The sequence below is a fragment of the Nannospalax galili genome, unplaced genomic scaffold (assembly GCF_000622305.1).
Source record: "Nannospalax galili isolate Female #2095 unplaced genomic scaffold, S.galili_v1.0 scaffold45, whole genome shotgun sequence".
NCBI lineage: Eukaryota > Metazoa > Chordata > Mammalia > Rodentia > Spalacidae > Nannospalax > Nannospalax galili.
Genome location: NW_008355775.1, coordinates 4,524,214 through 4,545,212, shown reverse-complemented (window position 1 = coordinate 4,545,212; position 20,999 = coordinate 4,524,214). Strand labels below are relative to the sequence as shown.

The 20,999-nt window shown below is 40.5% G+C and overlaps 1 protein-coding gene and 1 non-coding gene across 8 annotated transcripts in view; both read left to right on the top strand.

The window, feature by feature from the left end:
- The window catches only part of Rasgrf2 (Ras protein specific guanine nucleotide releasing factor 2), a 260,937-nt gene that overhangs the window by 84,892 nt on the left and 155,046 nt on the right, over positions 1-20,999 (top strand). For 5 of the 7 annotated variants that reach the window (XM_029556207.1, XM_029556206.1, XM_029556209.1 and 2 more), the window contains exons 2-3: positions 4,453-4,559; positions 19,570-19,717. In XM_029556207.1, coding sequence (XP_029412067.1) covers positions 4,453-4,559; positions 19,570-19,717 — 255 coding nt within the window. The remainder of the gene's footprint in view (positions 1-4,452; positions 4,560-19,569; positions 19,718-20,999) is intronic. The other 2 variants (XM_029556208.1, XM_029556210.1) reach the window with 2 other exon arrangements.
- Positions 4,233-4,396, top strand: LOC115067712. Its single transcript, XR_003847082.1, has one exon. It is a non-coding gene; the product is annotated as a U1 spliceosomal RNA (small nuclear RNA).

The window sequence follows — 20,999 nt, the reverse complement described above, 5'->3', positions numbered from 1 at the left end:
TCCCATCCCTCTCTCCCTCTCTCCCTCCCTCCCTCCCTCCCTCCTTTCCTCCTTCCCTTCCTTCTTCCCTTCCTTTCTCTTTCACTCCTTCTTGGAAGTGCTTGGTATTGAACCCAGAGTCTTTTACATCCTAAGCAAGAAATATATCACTGAACTGCATCCCTAGCCCTTAATTTTTGAGACAAGGTCTCACTATGTAGCTCAGGCTGGCCTTGAACTTACCACATAGACCAGGTTGATCTCAAACTCACAGTCCTCTTACCTCAGCCTCTAACTTCTGTGACTATAGGCAGATACCAGCACACCTAGGGATACAGAGGAGACTTTTGATTAGTGGCTCAATGCAGATAATTTGAGGGCCCATGTAGAGGCAGTGCTTCATTTGACTTGACTTTGGGAAATAGAAGCTGCATTTCTTACTATTCTTCCCAGCATTGCTATGCTAGAGACATAGCTTAACCTTTGCATGGATTCTGCTAATGGAAATGTCTGGCTTTCTTTTAAAGGTGGATTTTAATTAGGCTCCCAGGCAGCAGCTGCTGTGGCACTACCTTACAGCCCTTAGATAGACCAGGCCAGTTCATTGAATGCTTTTCCTGGCCTGGGCATCGAGCTTGAACAGAAGCCAACAGTTGCTGAAATGCCACGCATTAGAAGTCTGCCTTTAAACCACTGACTTATTATTTTATTGAGTTTTCACTCCTTCTCCCCCAAATTTAAATGGAGTTTTATTGGAGATAATGTTAAATATGGTGTTTCTCTGTCTCAGAGGTCTTTTTTTATTAGCTTGTCTCCCTTGAATTGATGGCGTTCTGTCATCTGCCTGCACCAGAGGTTTAAGAACTAGACACAGGTCTCCTTTGAAGGACTCAGGGCTGCCTCTGAGGAAGTGTGGTGAGTTATGCCACAGGCATGACCCAGAGTCCTCAATGCCCAGGGTCATGAGCAGAGAATCCAAGAAGTCTCTTAGGTCAATGATTTCCATTTAGACAAAATTGGACTGCAGTCCCTCTCTAGGACTACAAGTTAATAAGAGCTCTGAGCTGATGGTTTTAGTTTGAAGAATATGAGTGTGTAACTGTCACATTGGATGAGCAGATCTGGGGTAAGTGGTAGAGGGACAACAGAAAGTGCTGTTTGTCATTTGAAGTTTCCCTTTCACATCAACTTAGTGGGGTCCCAGATGAAGCCTTGGACAGGCCGAGTGTGTTTTCTGATTACTCTGATTCGAAGAGTTCCCATTTCCCTTCCAGTTTCTCTTGGTAATTAGTATTGCGGATACTTGAGATGCAAATATTGAGAGATGGCCCAGTGTCGAGGAAAGTTTTCCCCATGGCTGACTGGAACTCACTGCAGAGAGACAGGCACCTGCTGTGCCTTGGTCCCTGGTGGTCCTTCCTATTCTCCTCCAGTCTGGCTTTCCTAAGTGGGGCCCACCCAGCATGGGCTTCCTCTGTGTGTGGCCAGAGGTTAAAGCTCAGTCTTTGGGGCTGTCCCCTTGGGTTTGCAAAAGCCCTGGTTATTGAGGATGCACACACAGAAACAAAAAATATCTTTCCTTCCCTGGATCCCGTGATCCTCTTCTGTGACCTTGGCACTGGGCAGCATTCCTCCAGCCTGTATGTGCTGCAGCTGCTGGCTGGCCCAGGCTGCCCTTGCTGCTGCTCTTTATCAGTCAGCTCTTAGACAAACTCAGCACTCAGAGTGGCCAAATTCTGGACTAAAGGAGACCCCTTTAGTGCATGGTATTCCCTTTTTGCCACATCCTAGCCAACATTTGTTGTCATTTATTTTCTTAATATTAGCTATTCTGACTAGAGTGAGATGGACTCTCAAGTTAATTTTAATTGCATTTCTCTAATGGCTAAGGATGGTGAACACATTTTTTTGAGACAGGGTCTTCTTGTAGCCCCAGCTGTCCTGGAACTCACTATGTAGACCAAGAAGGCCTCCATCTCACAGAGATCCACATGCTTCTGCCTCCTGAGTGCTGGGATTAAAGGAGTGTGTCACTATGCCTGGTGATGGTGAACATTTAAAAAATATTTCTTAGCCATTTGTGCCTTTTTTGGGAAACTCTCTGATTAGTTCCACAGCCCATTTTTATATTGGGTTATTTGTTTTCCTATTTAGTTCTTTGAATATTCTGAGTTCTTTGTATATTCTGGACATTAATCCTCTGTTGGATGGCAAAGATTTCCCCCCTATTTTGTAAGCTGCCTCTTCAGTTGATTATCAGCTTCCTTTATAGCACAGAAGCTTTTGAATTTCATGAGGCCCCACTTGTTGATTATTAGTCCTATTTTCTGTGCACCCAGGGTCCTATTCATAAAGTCCTTACCTGAGCCTGTGTCCTGAAGTGTACTCCTTACTTTTTCCTCTAGAAGTTTCTGAGTTTCAGGTCTAACATTGAGACCATTGATCTGTTTGAATTTGATTGTGTGCAGGGTAAGAGGGAAGGATCAAGTTTCATTCTTCTATATGCCATTGCCATTATTCTATATGTAGATACCCATTTCTTTCAGAACCATTTGTTTAAGATGCTATCTTTTCTCCAATGTGTATTTTTGGCATCTTGGTCAAAAATCAGGTGGCTGTAAGTGTGTGGACTTATATCTGGTGCCTCAATTCTAGACGGTTGATCAATGTCCCTGTTTTTGTGCCAGTACCATGCTATTTTTACTACTATGACTCTGTAGCATACATGAAATCAGGAACAGTGATACCTGTCCAGCAGTGTTTTCATTGTTCAGCTATCTAGGATCTTTTGTACTTCCATAAGCATTTAAGAGTTTTAAAATTTCTGTAAAGAATTGCATTGGAATTTGTATTGGGATTGCATGGAATCTTGATTACTTTTGATAGAATGGCCATTTTCATAATGCCTTTTTGTGCAATTCTATATGAGAGTTGCCCAAATTCTACTTTGATTACTCCAAGATGATTTCTAAAACAAATTCCTCTTTACAGGTTTGGTCCATGGACTCTTCTTATTGCTGTAAAGTTCTGCATTTCGTGTTCATCTTTGGTGGAACACAGAGGAGTTTAGTGGACTAGTGTGGGTTGGGGGTCTTTTGCTCTTGGTTTTATAATTGTTGATTCTGGAATTCTTAAGAGACCCTTGAATAACCATGCATAAGCTTTACAATACTTATACCAACAATATAAAAGCTTTTATGGAGATGATTCTATGGATTTATACTCTCATTTGGATTTATTAAACTCCTATAATGATGATGCAGAATCGTTTAGTCCCCCACAACGTTCTTGCTACTGTACCTTTGCAGTCACACATTCCCTCCTTGGCCACTGGAAACCACTGATTCATTCTCTGACACTCTTTTAAAGAGTATCACACAAAAGGAATTAAGCAGTATGTAGCCTTTTGAGGTTGAATTCTTAACTCAACATGATGCTTCTGAGAGGCATTCAAATTACTGTCTTTGTCAAGAATTGGAAGTTCCTTTTTTACTGGTTAGTAGCATTCCATTGGAAGGATGTACAAGAATTTGTCCATTCACTTACTAAAGGTTATTTGAGTTGTTTCTAGTTTGGGTTGATTATAAATAAGCTCATATAAAATAAATATTTTTATTCTTGATGAATCATTTTACCCTGGCATATGGTATTATGCCCTTTTTCTTTTATTTAACAATAACTTAGATTATACTTCTATAAAAAAGAAATTCTGATGTGTCTTACCCTCAGGACAGTGATTATATTTCCCATGCCAAGTATAATCTGCCTGGGGTACAAGCACATAAGCAATTGGTGATACCTGCCAAGGTTGCAGGAGAGGCAACAGCAGCAATTCGATATAGCTGTAGATGTTCTTTCCCAGAATGGAGACTAGATATAGGGCAGGTTAGATAACAGAATTAGTTGGCTCAGTGGTAGAGATTCGCATATCCCTACAGCTTTTTCACACCCACCATAAAGGAAACTTCTAGAAATTTTTTCATGCTAACTTAGCATATCTTCATAGACAAATCTAGGCAATGTTCTTTTTGTATGTATATAAAAATACGCAGTGCAGTAAGGCTGTGGGTTGACTCCTGCAAAGGGATGTTAAAATGCACTCTATGTTATCGTCTGGGTGCAAAGACGTTCCTAACTAGACCAGAAGTGATTTTGAAATACAATTTACATAATGTTGATACTTTTAATAAATTTATACCTCTCAAAGGCAGGCACTGTGTTATTATATTTCTACTTTCGAAAAATAAAGCTATATATTTACCTAGTAGGGGAGACACCATGATCAGGAAGGTGGTTTCCCCAGGGCGAGTCTCATCCATTGCACTTGGGATGTGCTGACCCCTGTGATTTCACCAAATTTGGGAAACTCGATTGCATAATTTGTGGTAGTGGGGGACTGCATTCATGCTCTCCCCTTATTAAAAAATAAAGAAAAATAAAGCTATAAAATTTTGTGTTCCTTTTTCTTTTCAGTATTATTTCACTGTTCTTTTTGGACACGAGGGTCAAAAACCACTGGAGCTTCGCTGTGAGGAGGAGCAGGACGGAAAAGAGTGGATGGAGGCCATTCACCAAGCCAGGTGTGGAGCCGGGCCTTTCTGTTTGATGTGTGATTGTCTGGGTCTTGCACAGTGGCTGGGTTTGTTGGTAGTCATTTTGGAAGACCTTGGAATTCCAGATGGTATTTGCCTTGGTACTCCCCCTTAGTTGTTTGTGAGATAGTTATTTGAGATTTCCATGGCTATATTTCAGTGAGATGAAAGCCAACAGATATAAATAATATAGTAGTAAGTAGATACTTGTGAATTTCTTCTTAAATGCTATGCACTTTTCTAAGTGTTTCTCAATTATGGAACTTACTGAATGTATGACTCTATCTCCCAGCAATCTGCTATGGGGGGTTATACCTTACTACCTCTTCTGCATATAAGAGATGTGGACAATTAGTTCACTTGCCTGAGGTCCCACAGCTGGGAAGTGGCAGAGCTGGATATGAACCCAGCTGAGCCCACCTTTTTAACCCCTGACCCACACAGTTGGGTTATTGTAAATGGTAGTAACAACTTCTAATGGGAAATAAAAGAGGAGTGTGATTTTATTTCCTCCTAAGAAATACCAGGCATGTGAAATACCACCGACCCACCCACAACTTCTTAAATGGGAGTGAGAAACCTGAAGGGAGGTGAGGCAGAGGCCTCTTTCATTGTCCTGATTCAGTTCTAAGGCCAGTTCATTTGCTACTGTGTGTGCTCTGTCTTTTGCCTGTCCTCTCCCTAGTCTGGGCTGTCATCACTGCACAACTTCTTCCTCTGCTCATCTCTGTAGTATTTCAAGACTAAACTTAGCCATGGAATGTTTTCTTTCTGTACATATGACAAGCCTTCCCTTCTCTTGATGTCCATTTATTTTTCTACCTCTCTTCCCTGAGATTCTGAAATCAATCAGCTCTCATTCCAAATTGCTGCAGCACCTGCATTCTGTACAGCATGTAGACACTTAGGAATGCATGCTATTTTATGTATTTTATGTGTGATTCCTGTTTCCTGAGCAGGACTGTATATACCTTGAGACTGAAGTGGAGGATTGGGGTACATTCATTTCTAAATGACATACATTGTTAATTGTGCAACAGGTGATTTGGAAAAAAATGAAGCGCCATTCTAGTGATTTCATGCTGCTCTTTGATCATTGACTCTTCCTATAAACCTCTTCTCATCTCTCCTACTTTTAAGTATCACCTCTGTAATGCCACATGCTTTATAAACCTATTTTGATATTCTTTTGGGAAACTTAGTCATTTGTCAGCTTTACAAATGAGAAAATGAGAAAACAGAAATTCAAACAGATTGGGCAAGGTCTAAGACCAGCTTGTTGAGCTGCAGAACCACATCAGGTCTGCCAGACTTTACAGCCTTTAATGATTCCTCTTTACTGTTCTTCTCTTCCTTATCTTCTTTCTCTGTTCATTTTTCTCTTTCATCTGTTTCTTTTTTATCTTTTTCTATTCAAAGACGAAAGTAGATTAGTGTGACGTAGGGGTTGAGAGTAAAATATATCACAATATTTCAGTTCCTTTTCCTTCTTCTCCTGAGTAGTTTTCTAAGATGCAGTTGGCTACCAGTTGCTGGCCCCAGGGACAGCTCTCATGATAATGGACAGACACAGTGCTCTGGGTGCTCGCTGCCTGAGCTCTGGAGTTGGGACTAATCTAGAATGACTTCTAGAGAAAGAAGGTCAGATCTTCAAAGGTGAAAGATGCATCGAGCTGGCAAGGTAGAGCCTTGGGGTCATTTGCAGTTACAGTCTTTGTTTTATGGCTACTTTTCTACCTGAGAATCAAAATTAAAATGAAGTACATAATTTAAAACATGTGCACTTGTCCATACTTTTCATTCTAGAAGGGCAGGGACCATTAGTAGCATAGAGCTTTACAGTTGCCAAATGAATGTTTTGGAGACTTAAGCATAATGTGGATTTCAGGTAAGAGGAGTTTTTTTTTTTTCCCATGTCATGAAAAAAATCTTGTCACCTATGTGGACATGGTTAGTAACTGGTTGTTTTTGACATGTGATGAAAACAAAGCCACATGTGTTTAGACACCACTTAAGTGACTTAGATTGCAGAATGGTAAACATTCTCTTTTTCTTTTAGGTTTGAATATTTGGTTAGTTGATCTTTTTTCTTGATGCTCTGACTTTTTGGTCTGTTGAACTTACTTTTCTTTGACTTGAGGCCTAGGACTAGGCTCTTTGACAACTTCTTTCAGTCTGACTGCTTTATACTTGAGTTTTAATATTTGACTTTTTATATTGAGATGATTCTGAATTCTTTATTTCTAAACCAGAGAGTAATAATTTGGAGTCTCTAAAATTCACCCTCACTTTGTTTCTGTATAAACAGTGTCAGAAAGTTAATGAAACTGATTCAGAGAGAGAATCATCAGTTGTTTCTGCTTAACAATGTGCTACTGAAATACAACCAATTAACTGGGGTTAGTTGAATAAACATTTCACCTTTAGAGGACAATCTGATGACATTAATTTGGTATTGTTGCTTCTTTTAAAGACAGCGTCTCCCTGTAGCCCCAGCTGCCTGGAACTCACTATGTAGTCCAGGCTAGCCTGGATCTCACAGTGATCTATCTGCCTCTGCCTCTGGAGTGCTGGGATCAATGGTGTGTGCCCACAAGCTAGGCAGTATTGCTGCTTTTTTAATGAAAAATTTTAAAGTAGTCAGTAATCAAGGCTTTATTGATTCATCTTTCCAAAAGTCTGAGCTTTTGATTAGCCAATACTCTAGTATGAGGGTCTTTCTTTTCGGAGCTATAAATCCTCCTGCAGATACTACAGAAGACAACCTTTACTCTATCTCCTGTTTCCTGGGATGGCTTTTACATTCCAACCTGGAAGTGCTCTCTTTATATACCACTAAAGCCGTGCCGTGGCACTGGCTTTTGTACCAGATCAGCTTCCTTGCCAGAGTTTTCCTTTAGAGGATTTTGGAACTTTTTCTGGCCTGTCCAGTTGCATATTTCCTCATTTAAATTTGGTTCTGAAAAAAAAATCTTATTAGAATTAACATTCTTTATTTTGAAACTTTGACTCAATCCAGGAATCTTGGTTTAAAATTTTGCTCAAAATTCATCAACGTGCTAGTTCTTGAACACCGGCACAGTTAAGATTTCATTCCATACCTGTTATAGCACTGGCACATGGAAAAGTACAACCAAGATTCAGTTTTTGTTTATTTGAGTTGGAGCCAGAGCATTTAATAACACTGAAGTCTATGCTTATTTTGGAAATGACTTGCCACTTAGATATGGAACTCTGGGCAGTCCCAATAACTGATAGTCTTTGTTTTCTTGGCCACATATGTGAGATCTGTTTGAAATAGTTGTAGATATTAGAATATCCAAAAGCACTGTTCCAGTTGATCATGGGTTCTTAAATGGCATTCATTCAGTGTTTTATCTGCCGGAACACTGGGCAGGCAGAGCCATGGGAGGAATATGTTCTTGGTCTGGAAGAGAACATGGGTGTACATCTTTCAGAGTTCTTTCCATCCTGGCCTGGGCGTAAGGTCCATTAGACCTGGACCATGGCCATCAGGAAGGGAGGAAGAAGGTATTTCAGAGGTGAAGGGACAGCAAGCAGAGGACTTTGTAGTCATCTAGATGTAATAATTAGACTAAGGTGGCATCTAATATGCTTTTCTCTATAGCTTAGATGATGTCACCCACTTGAAGAAGAAACGATGGATCAGAGCCAAGTTTCTGCAGTCAGTGACCAGGAAGGGCTTCTGTAGGGTATGAAGGGTAGGCTTGATCACTGGGAAGCAGAGCACAGGATGCCCCTGTGATCTTCCTACCCCATGGCATATAAGGCATTAAATACCCAGAGGGCAACTAGAGGAGTAAAGTCTGTCACAAGAAGGAGCTGGAATGAGTTTCTACCAGAGTTGAGATCAAAAGAAGGTTAGTGAAACTTGGAGATCTTGAAACTATTGTGGCTTTTCTCTCCTACCAACCTGTGGCTTTTGCATTTGCTGTTGGAGACCACCTCACTATCTGCAGCTAGTTTTCTATTTTCTCCAAATGAAGCTCTGCTCAAATCTGCTCGTCAGTTCTCTTTCTTCCCTTTCATGTATGTCTCATGCAGTGATCGCAGGTTTGCCTTGAAGGGAGGATATTCAATGGGAAAAGGAATTGGAATTGTGTTCATCCCAGAAGCTCATGTTGTTGGTGAAGGCAAGGCCTCAACCTAACTTTTCTTTCATCTTTTCAGTCCCTAATATGATGAGCAGAGACTTAATCTTTGACTTAAGTCAGTTAAACTTTATTCTCATGGGGCTGGATAGATGGCACAGAGGTTAAGAGCACTTACTATTCTTAAAGAGGGCTGGAATTAGGATTCCAGCACCCAGCTGCCTGTAACTCCACATTCAGGGGATCCCCGGCCCTCTCCTGGCTTCCACAGGTACCCCCATGCATGTGAATATACTCATGCAAACATATACACAAATATACACATAAATAAAAATAAGATCCTAAACAACAAACAATAGAAACCTCATACTCTTCCTTTTGAGTAAAAAATAACTCTAATTTAGACTTCTGGGTCTGTATTTTTAAATCTTATTACATATGTCTGAGACAGTCTGTTGGTCATATTCTTTCAGCCTTCCCAAACACACAGGCACAGGCACAGGCACAGGCACAGGCACAGACACACAGACACACAGATACACAGTCACACAGCCCAGCCCAGCTAGCACAGAGAAAAATACACACGTCATGGTGACTATATGAAACACCAGACACCTAGTGCTTGTAGAGCCATTCTTTTTCCTTGGTATAATGATTAATTTACAATGAAAAGTATAGTATAAAGTCTGTGTGACACTGAAGGCCACTGTGTGTAACTTACCACGTCCAATCAACTCTTTATAGAAGATGCATGAAAATTCTTCAGCAGTCAGAAGAAACTCCACAGAAAAGTTGAAAACTGTCACACCAAACCACAGAAGTAGAACAGCAGAAATGGGCAGCAAGTGCAGCCTAAAGGGACCCCAAAGCCTCAGTTTGCCCTCTCTCCTTATAACACGAAGGCTGTCACTCCTCTAAAGCTGGGAACATGGGTTTTGTTCATCAGTGATACCATGTTTTTGGTAAGAGCGTCTGTATGGGTTTGTCTCCAGAGCTGTCACCATCAAAGAGAGTTTGCGTTTGTTCTTACGATTTGCAGAGTGAAGCATGGAAGAGGAATTTACGACAGTGAACTGTGAAAGATTTCCTGGATGTGATGATTTGCCATTGTTATTTTCCTGTCTTCTTTTCTACTGTTGTCTCTCTTTGTTGCCCAGGATGACCTCTAACTTGCTGTGTACTCTTGCCTTAGCTTCCTGTGTGCTAGGATTATAGGCATGGGCCACAACATTGGCACAACTTGTTTTCTACAGGGAGAAACTGGGCTTGAATTTTATTATTTTTGGCCCATTGTTAATACCCTCATGTCCTGTCTTTGCTGCTCCTCCAGTCTCCAGAATTTCTGCTTTAAATCTTGTCTTGCTCTTTGAACATGCAGCCTACACACAGCAGCCCCCACGTGCTCTCTCATGCAACCAACCTTAACAAGGCATGGATTCCTCCAGAGCAGAAAGCTCCTTCTTGCCTTTCAGTCCTCCAGGAGGGTTTTATTTCTGATTCCTGTACTGTCACCTGGCTCGACACTGACTCTCCAAATCTTCCTTGTCCTTACATAACTTCAACTTTCTGTATATTTTTAGTATTTTCTTTTAAAGTATTCAAGTAACACACAAATGCGGACTCTGTTAAAGAAAGAAATTCAATTAGTACAAAGACATATAGAATAAAAAGCACATTTCCCATTTAGATGGTTAACCTGACTGACCCCGTACCTCCAAGGCCACTGACTTCCTCAGAGGTTTTTACTGGTAATGTTTGAGTGTTCATCCATCCAGACAAATAAGTACATGATACAGTGGTTATATATCTACATACTCTTTTATTTACCATTCATATTATTGTTAACCTTTCCACACTGACTTGGAGGTTTAGGAAATCAGTACAGTTTGCTTCTATAGCATCAATCACTCCTGACTTCTCTCTCCTTTGACCTTTGAAGAATCTCATCCTGCTTCACGATCTTCACGTTCTGTACCTTCCTTCAGAGTTGTTGTGTGTGGCTTCAGCTTTGTTTCTCCTTGGCATCTACCCCCAAGACTCCTCACATGTGGCTAGAGCTGCCCCTTTTCAGTGCTGGGTCTAAGCTATGCTCCAGGCCTAGTGGACCACACACTTCTTTTGGTTTAGTCATCATGAAGTATTGTCTCCACTGCATCAGCACCTCATGAAGGCCACCAGCAAAGAAAGAGCTGGATTCCAGGTCCAGGTCAGGGTAACTTCAGAGCATATTGACTTAACCCAACAAAATATATTGCCTCCATTATATGTAGAAATTCCCAAATGTGCATTTTTTCCATGTTCGACTCTCTATATGTCATCCTGTTCTGTGCTCAGTGTTGCTTTGATGCTCAATAAAAGCAAACCTACATTTTCACTAAGTGGCTCCTGTTTCCTTTCCTCTGATCTGCACTCGGTCTCTGATGACAGCAGCATGTTTTCCTTCCCCACATTCTCACTGTTCACATTCTTAGTCACTTGGGAATTCTTATGGATTGTCACAGACCTCTACTGCTGTCATGTCTTGGGCAATTGTTGTGGTTCAGGGCATCAATGTTGATTACTCTTCTACATCTCAGCACCTCACCCACCTGTCTTCCAAGTTTTCCCTCATCACTACCCTGCATGTGGCTACCAAAGTGCCCTTTCTAAGACGAATATATGATCAGCTGGAAGAACCCTACCTATTTATTTTATTCAATTAAATTCTTATTCTTAAAAATTTTTTTAAACTTAAAAATTTTAATATGCAAGAGAGGAAAGATTTGTATAATAGTTCTCCATGTTGCTTGAAACAGAAAAAGCTCATCCTTGCAGCTTATATTTATTACTTTTTGATCAAATGCTAAGCCCTGCTCTGAGTTCTCAGGTACAGGGAGTCAGTAAACTCCCATGCCACCCTGCCTTCTGTCCAGAGCTCCAGGTAGAGCAGCCCAAACCAGGATTTTAAAGTGCCGGTCTGCCCCTTACAGTCTGACCCACACCAACTGTCTTTCAGAACAAAAGTCTCAGTGACCTGAATCCTCTTCCCTATCCCTTTCCTGTCCCCAGGAAGGACTGACCATTCCTTTGTCTGAGCCTATGTTGAAGGCTGCTATTTCTTTTAAAGCAACTTGCTTGACTGTGTGCCCCCCCCCCCAATCAGCCTGAATCACATCAAAGCAACTGTGTTCTCTTCCTCTAGTTCCTGGTTTCTGGCATTGTGCCCAATTGCTTTTCAGAAATGTGTGTGCCCATTTATCTCTTTCACCAGAGCAGGAGAAAACTGGAATGATTTTAAGAATCTTTATTATATAGATGAGTAAAACTGCTATCTTAGTTTAATGAGCATTTCCTTGGTCTGGCTGAGACTGATTATTTTTACTACCATTGATATTTGCATGTATTTCCTATAGGAATTGCCATTTCATGTCCTTTTCTCATTTTTATATTAATGTTTTCCCATTTTCTATCAGATTTTTATAAGCTCTTTGCATGAAGATTGTATTAGCTGCTCGCTGTATTCATTGTAATTCATTGTAAATCACCTACACTAATTTTTGTTTTATAATTGTATTTGTGGATTTTTTACAAAGATTCTGAATTATGATCCAATCAAAGTTTATTGCCTTAGTTGGAGATGACTCTAGTGTATTTGAACAATTTTATTTAATTAACTTATATTTCAAATAGTACAAAATTCCTCAATTAAAATTATACAATTATGTTTTTTCCTGATGTATTTACAAGGTTGCATGGCTATCACCACTAATTCCAGGACATTTTCAATATCATAAAAGAAGCCCTGTATCTGTTAGCAGTCACCGCCCCCCCCCAATTTAACCACTAATCTACTTTATCAATGGATTTGCCCACCTGGACATTTCACATTAATGTAATCACACAGCCTGGCTGTTAACTTCTTTCATTTAGCACGATGTTTTACTAATATAGCAGCTCTTTATTCCTTCATAGAGCTGAATTATCTTTTCTGTGGATACACTACATGTTGATCGTCCATTCATCAGTTGATAGATATTTGGGTGTTTCTACTTTTTGCTATTTTGGATGCTGTTTCTATAAATAGCTGCATAAAAGATACATTTTCATTTCTATTGGGTATGCACCTACAAGTAGAGTGCTTTGCCATGTGTTTCTGGAATTTAACTGTTTGAGGAACTACTGAAGTCCCTTCCATAAAATGGACTGTACCATTTTATATTCTCACCAGCAACACATGAAAGCTTCAGTTTTTCCAAATCCTAACCAACACTTGTTTCTACTGTTTTGTTTTACAGAGAGCTCTTCTAGCAGCAACTAAGGTCTAGAATCTATTCACTTTTAGAAACATACACTGAAACTTTCTTCATTCCAAAGTGGTCATTTTAGCATCATGTCGTTCTGTTGTATGTCCTTATAATACTACTTTGTTTCTGTGTCTAATTGTGCTTTAGAAAGGATTATTGACAAAACTTGTCAGAGTTCAAAATGAGATGTTTAAATAATGAACTGTGACTGTGAACCAGAAAGAAACAATGTCAGAAGAGTAGGGTCAGTCTTTACAGTTGTTCCTTATGATCTGAACTGAGACATTTGGGTTGCCAATGACTGCAAAGAAGACAGCTAAAGAGAGGAACCTGTCAGAGAGAGACTGGGAGGGGGGTGAATAGTGCTGGGACCTCATGCTAAGGTGAGACCTAAAAAGTGCTGAGTATCAGGAAGTGGAGACGCTGATACGAGAGAATTTGAGAACCAGAGTGTAAAAGATACTCCAGAGATGTCAGATGGCTATGGACAAAGGTGTGGAGTCATGCTAGCCAGCTTTGAGTCACCATAACAAATCTCCAAGACACTGAAATTACAAAGAGAAAAAGCATATTTGCACACACACCTTTAGGTATTCTGGTGCATGAGCAGTTGGCCCTGTTCTTTAGCCTATGGTAAGCCAGCAGACCATGGCAGGAGTGTGTGGTGGAGCAACACTGTTTGTCTCATGGCCAGGAGGTAAAAAAGAGTGAGGACGAGCCTAGGGTCCCACAATCCCCTTCCAAAGCTGGTTCCCAGTAACCTCTTAAGGGTCTCCACCACCTCTTAGTAGTACCATTCTGAGAAAGGACCAAGCCTTAACACATGGGCCTGTGGGTCAGTCAAGATCCAGACTGTAGCAGGAGGCCTGGCCTTTTCTAGGTAAGTCTGATGCTGCCAGTGCTCAAAACTTACTTAGCACTGGGCCCAGACTCTCCCCATTTCCAAGGTCATCAGGATGCTCCTAACAAGACTAGTGCTGATTCTTAGCAATTTTCGCAATAAAATTGAACATACCTCTGGAGTTTGAATTGGAATTTTTCTTTAGTGACCTTTTCTATGACTTTTCATCTTGTGCTTTGCTCTAGTCAATTGCATACACATGTCTTCAATTAAAATGACTAGGATGAGCACCGAGCCCATCTAATAACTTCTTCCTAAGCTAATATAATTTTTGCCCTTTTATAAAAATAATAAAAGACTACAATTTCACACTGTGCCACTTCTCTGGGATCTTCAGGGTTTGTATTTAAATGCTCGCTTTTCTCTTGTATGGAGTGGTAGTGGTTTGGTTTTTGATTATAAATGTTATATACCAATATTTTATTTCCGAGTATATTCTAAGCTTGCCATATGTTGAAACTCCACAGATGGACTTTGAGTTTTGTTTTCATTATGTTGACTTATACAGCTTGATTTTATTTCCCTTGGCAATATGAAATCACCTTCTCTCTTCCCGGTGTTTCCCCTTTCTTCTTGTTCTTTTAGGTGGGAATTTAATTGAAAAAGAATAGAAATAATGTGGCAAAAATCCTTAAGCTGGAGAGGTATCTAGGAAATGGAAAATTTAATCAAATAAAGTATGTGTTGGAAGGACAGTAGAGCAGAAACACTAGAGCTCAGAAAGACGTTGAAGAAGCTGAGCATTCAAACTTGATCTGGCTTTGGAATGGACATTTGTTTTCTAGTGGGGTTTACACAGAAGCTTTGTGAGATGAAGTTGAAGGGTCACCCCAGTAAAAGTAGGGCAGCATAGCAAAGAGCCCCAGTTGAGCAAGTTGCATGGTTTGAAAATTACTACACGGAAAAAGGTAAGCCATGTAAAAAAAAATATATTAAACAACTTTTCATGTGACAGTGACTTTTCTGAATAGCTTCTCTGTGCCAAGGCTCATTGTGCCAGATGCTCGGCTAGTGTTTAACATTTTTCCTGGATTATTACAGTGTATCCTCCAGCTGTCCCCCCTTCTGATATGCTGCCTTCCCTACCACTGTCTTTTTCCCATAACAACAGCCAAAATGATCTTGTTAAGAAGACAAATATTGTCACATTTTGCAGTCCAAGCTCAAATGTCACAGGGGAAGGAAAACCCAAGATTCCAGATTAGGTCTGCCTGCTTTAGCATCCCGTTCCCTCTTCTAGTGCTCCTGCACCCACCTTCTGGAAACCCTCTTACCTTGTCATTTTCTTCATCAGGTCAGGCCCAGCCCATCACCAGGCTTTGCACTTAGGGATCCCTCTGCCTCATTCTGATAGGACCAGCTTCCTAGTGAGAGCATCCTACACCTGGGTTGAAACTGTAATCCTGTTGTCCTGCTTCTCACTCACCTTTACCTTTATTTCTCTTCAGGACCAATCACATGTCACTTGTATTTCTTATTAGTTTTATATTACCTACCATGAAAGTTCCATGAGGATACAGGTAGGTTTCCCCCTCCTATTTTGTTTACTTCTGTGTCCAGTGCTTTGAATAGTTCCTCAACACACACTACGCAGTAATGTCTTTTAGTCACAGGATCAGTTTGAATTCACAAGAACATGCAAAGAAACATTGCTTTACTCTATGCATCAGGACTATTACTTATGACCTTTTTAACACCTAATGCATGGAACAAATAAGTAACATCAGTATTTTTTTCTCTTCTCTAGTACTGAGGTCTTATTGCTTTTTGAATTATTTACTATCTCTTTATAAAGTTCTAAACGTCTATTTTCTGTCCCCTAAATTCAGTTAAGCTCCTGCATTTTGCCATGGGTAGATTCTGAAAATTATAAATCCAGTAGGGAGGCTGGATCATCACATAAGAGGTGGGGTTCCACAGCACAGTGGGATGATGATAGTTCACAGTACAAGATCTGGAAGGGAGGAACTCAAAGGCTTTAAGCATGAGAAGTGATAAGAAGGAAGTGCTAATTACCCTGATTTGACTCACACTGATTCATGTGTTGAAACAGCACACTGCCCCCACCCCATGAAAATGTGCTGTGAATTCATTTTAATTTAAAGAAATGCAGGAAGAAGCATCTACCCAGTGGATACAGCAATGTTATGTACCAAAGTATTACACTTGCTGTTTGATCCCACAGCAAATGAATAATTACACATAGTGAACACTCTCTCCTTGATTCTCACTTCCTGTAGATAACCTGTGTATTATTATTTTATTTATGACCATTCTGCTTAGTTTCCAGCTATGCCTGATTTATAGGCTAGTGTATCCATTGACCTATAAGATTTTAACAATTATGTTTTGTTTCCAAGTCTTCCTTTTGTTATCTGATTGTTTCATTTCCATAGCAGTCTCTTTTTGCTTTATGGTTCTTAATATCCTTTCTATCCCTGAAGATAATAAGTCTCAGTTGTTGAATGACCCTTGCTTCTTGTGACAGCTTTTCTGTTTGTTCATTTGGAGCTATTTTTGCTATTTCTGCTTAACAGTTTACTCCACAATGACTAACACAATAAGGAATTTATTATACACTGCTGTTTCTATAGGCCAGGTGTCCAGGCAAGGCTTAAATGAGAGCCTCTGCCCAGAAGATTCTCACAAGCTACCATCAAGGTGTTGGCCAAGTCTGAGGTCTCATCTGGACGCATAGCTGGGTAGGGTCTGCTGTTTTATCCATCTTGAAGCTGCTGGCTGGTTTTACTTATGGGCTGTTGTACTGAATTGAGTCTCTAGATGAGTGTTGATGAGAGATTTCTCTCAGTTTCTGTTTATGATGAGCCTCTGGATAGAGCAGCTCACAGCCAGGCACTTGGCTTCCCTCTGAGCAAGACAGCAAGAGAAGGCAAATGAGATGGAAGCCAGAGTCTTTTGTGAACTAATCTTGGAAGTTCCATCCATCACTTTGCCATATTTCATAATAAATGTCTTGTTTTAAACCACTGCGCTTGTGGTAATCTGTACTGCAACAGGAAAAGACTCCAGAGTATTTCACTTGTAGGCTCTCTGGATTCTTTCCCTTTTTTGGTTCTTCCTCTGTTTACAGTGAATGTCTGAACTAACCCAAGTTCTGTTCTCTGAGTCCAGCTTTCAAGTCCAGCTTTTTTTAAAAAAATTGTATTTATTATTTTTATTTTATGTGTATGAGTGTATTGCCTGCATGTGTATAAGTGCACCCCTGTTGTGCAATGCCTGCGGAGTCAGAAGAAGGCGTTGGATTCCCCTGGAACTGAAGTTATAGATAGTTGTTAGCCACCATGTGGGTGCTGGAAATTGAACCTGGGTCCTCTGCAAGAGCAGCTGGAGAGCCATCTCTCCAGCCCGAGTCCAGTTTTCTTTAGGTGTAGAGAGTAGACCCATGGACTATACCCTGGGGGATTTGGAGGAGGAGCCCAATTCCCTGATGCTCTGCTGGCCCTTCTCCATGGCCCCACACTGACATCTGTCCTTTGCCTTTGTTGATACTGTGCTCGGTGCTCCTCAGGGGTACTCTTGGTGATCGCCACCACCACATGCAAGGTTCTGCTGATTTCCTCTCCTCTTGTTTCCCCACCAAGCAAATTATGCAGCTTTTCTCTTCATGAGATTTCATAAAATACTTGGTCTGTTAATGGCACATTTTCCTGTTTTGTAAAGCTGTTATAGTTTCATTCCTTAAACAAAAAACAGGTTTTCCTGACATTTGAATGGAACCTTGGAAATGAAGGACAGGAAGTGGCAGCTGTGAGCCTGCAGGTGTGAGTCCATCCTACAGTTTCACGCTCTGCTTGCCTTTTTTCTTTTCTCTATTTTCCCTTTTATAAAGACTAAAACAAAACACTGCTCTGCTACCTCATGCTGATCTAATACAATTGTCATCAGTTTAGCATATTTCTAATAAGATGATGATAAGAAAAGGGTAGAATTTTTTGTTATAATTCCTTTTCTAATGTTCTATTATTTTTCTCCTTCAGAGCATCCCAAAGGATCCCTCTTTGAAGACTGTCCTCTTTTCTCTCCTTTTCTCCTCAGTTATACTTACATAGCTCTTTTTCTATGTCCTTAGGGCAATTTCTTAGAACAAGTGACTTGAAAATGTTGGTGACGCCATGTTCTTCTCCAACACTCTAGCATGGTGATGTAAGTGCTGAGGGAGTTGAGATGATTGAACTAAAGTTGTGACTTTAGCATTGTCCTAAGACTTTTTTTTTTTTCAGTTCTAAGTACCATAGTGCTATTTCAAACAGGTTAGGCTTGAAAGAGAATTTATTAGAAGGAAACTACAACATGTCACTGAACTCCAGGGAAAAATTGTACTAAGATGTTGCAAAAGCCTGCGGGAACCAGATAGCTATTCCCTTCCTGCCTCAGGTGTTCTGCTGCTTCGCGCCTGTTTTTCTGAATACCTGCCTATTCTCTTCTTTCTCATCAAGCTTCCTTCATCTGCTTTGGGAAGATGTGGTCAAATAGGGCTGCACAGCAATGGCCGTCTAAGTTTCTAGGTTCATATCATCTCAGTTCAAGTAAACAGGGCAGTGGCACAATTTCTGATTCTATGAAGCAAAAATCTATTGGTGTAGCTTGGACCAGGCTAGTTCACCATGGCCTTGTTGGGGGTGGGCTGTGGTATAAACATAGCTTCAGTGGTCAAGGTTCCAATGAAAAGGCAAGCAGCCTAAAGATTTGACAAAAACCTCCAAATAGCTATTTCTCCTCCAAGAACATAGACTTTGGGTCAGATAGACTTTGATTTGAATCCTAGCACTGCCACTTATTAGCTGTATGACCCGAGGCCAATAATGCATTCTGTGAGAACCAAATTCTTTTTCTATTGGTTCAGACCCAAAACCCTGTCTTCTGCATTGTTGGGTGGGGAGAATGAGATAATGTATGATAATCCAATACACTCAATAAATAGTGTCTACTATTAATTATTATAATGCTACTTAGAAAATATTTTATGAATGAAGAGAAGGACATGCCTCTTACCACCCTAAAGTGTACAAGAAGATCTGGAGGAAAATTTTAGATGCCTCAAGACTGCATCACCAATAAAAACCCCAGAGTAGGTTTGTCTTTACCAGGCTTAACCAGAGACATGGACAGAGGTTAGGCTGATGGAGTCAGAGCATAAAGAACCTAAGTTGTTTCTGCTATGGATGTGGCTTCTGCTGTTTTAGGAAGAGAGTAGTAAATGATCTTAGACTCCTAGAGAGAGCTGGCGGTCACCTGCAGTCATGACAGTTCTGAGCAGTGCTTGTTATGGTTGCAGAATTCATCCTGGTTGGCAGAAGGGCCATTTTGACTGGTTAATGCTTTACCAGATGAAATACTTCAAAGAACACCCTGGAAGCGATGGGATATCAATTCAAAAGGCCTCAGTTTCTTTTTATAAGAAGACAGAGGACTTTCACATTAAAGTGATTCTGACTCCCTTCGCATTTTTCTCACTTCACGTGGTAAAATTGTGGGTAGTGGGCATCATTAAATGGATTCTTAAACAACATGTAAAGTGATAATATCGAAATTCTATGCCAAATGTTGAAAGTTAGTGCTTGTGTAAGGTAGAGTTAGCCAAACAATGTTCATGGGTTGTTCTTTAAATGCATGTGCACTGGTCTGTGTGAAACTACAGCAGGACAATATGTCAGCGACTAACTGTGCAATTTTCTTCTAAGTTATGCAGACATTTTGATTGAGAGGGAAGTGTTAATGCAGAAGTACATTCATCTAGTTCAGATCGTAGAGACAGAAAAAATTGCAGCTAACCAACTTCGGCATCAACTTGAAGATCAAGATACAGAAATCGAAAGGCTTAAATCCGAGGTATTTCCAGTTGAAGATTCTGTTTCATTGTTTCCTGTCTACTCATTTCCTCATGATTATCTGTCCTATATCCAGGACAAAAAGTTTAATCCTAGACTGATTTCTTCTGTCATCAAGGGATATGTGGCTGGGCTACTGATCTATTGTATACTTTAGGGTTAGGTATATGTACTGCTGGGCTATACCACCATGATAGCATGGTATTTTATTTATTATTATTTGTGCCCCGAATGTGCAAAAAATCAGAAATACAAAATATATTTGGCTGTCTTCAGATAGTGTCTTGGAGTAATAACTGTGTGTCTGCCGTGACTTAAGTTAAATTCCAAAATGAAAATCAAAGAAGAACCAGAATTCAGAAACACTTTTATTTCTTCAAACCTAAAAGGTCTAGTTTTTCCCCCTGCAGAATTTATACTGTTCGCCTCCCCTCTGGCCCCTCTTCTATAATGTTCACTTCTGGTGCACCTCAGAGGCTGCTGTCAAGGGAGAATACAGGTGGTTTTGAGCCTTTTGCCATATTGCTGTGTCTAGGTCCTCCTCCTGCCCAAGGTCTCCATCTGTACAGAGACCTTTCTCTGCTGTCCTGTCAATTCTTACAGGAAGTGAGCAATAAGCAAAGGATGGAGGAAGAATGTAGAGGAATGTAGAGATTATCCTCATTCTAACCTGAGGCATCTTAGTATCTTAGATTCAAAGAAGGCAGCAGGGCGAAAAGAAACGAAGTGGTCGTGTGCTCCACGACTTCCTTGCCATTTTTACTGTCCCCAGGCAGCATTTTTCTCTGCATTTCCTTATACCTTCCTCTAAGGCTCACTCTGAATTCTATGAGGGGTTTCTGCCTCCTGCTCCCTGGTACGTCACCTCTAGAGTACCAAGCTTGGCAAAGCTGGTTCTATCCGGATGTGAAAGCTCCTCTGGGGATGAGTTGCCACCTGTGCTCAGCATATCATTAGAACTGTCAGCTTCCCATTCAACCCCAATAGCTGATACAGTGAAAACAGCAACAGAAAACATAACAAACCTGCATTTTAAAAGACTGTATCAGGCACTGTAATTTAAAACAAAATTATCGTGTTCTTTCCTTGCCTCGGCACACTACAGCAGATGCTTGTCTGCCGAGGGAAGCAGGTTAGTATTTATACCATGAGAGGAACACGGCACCAAGGCTCCCATATTTATTTGTGTGTGCTTATCTGTCTTCATTATGCTCTAGTTTAATTTGAGTATAGATTGCAGGGAAAAGCTGTCAGTAGCAGGTATGTTCCCTGTGGCCACTTGA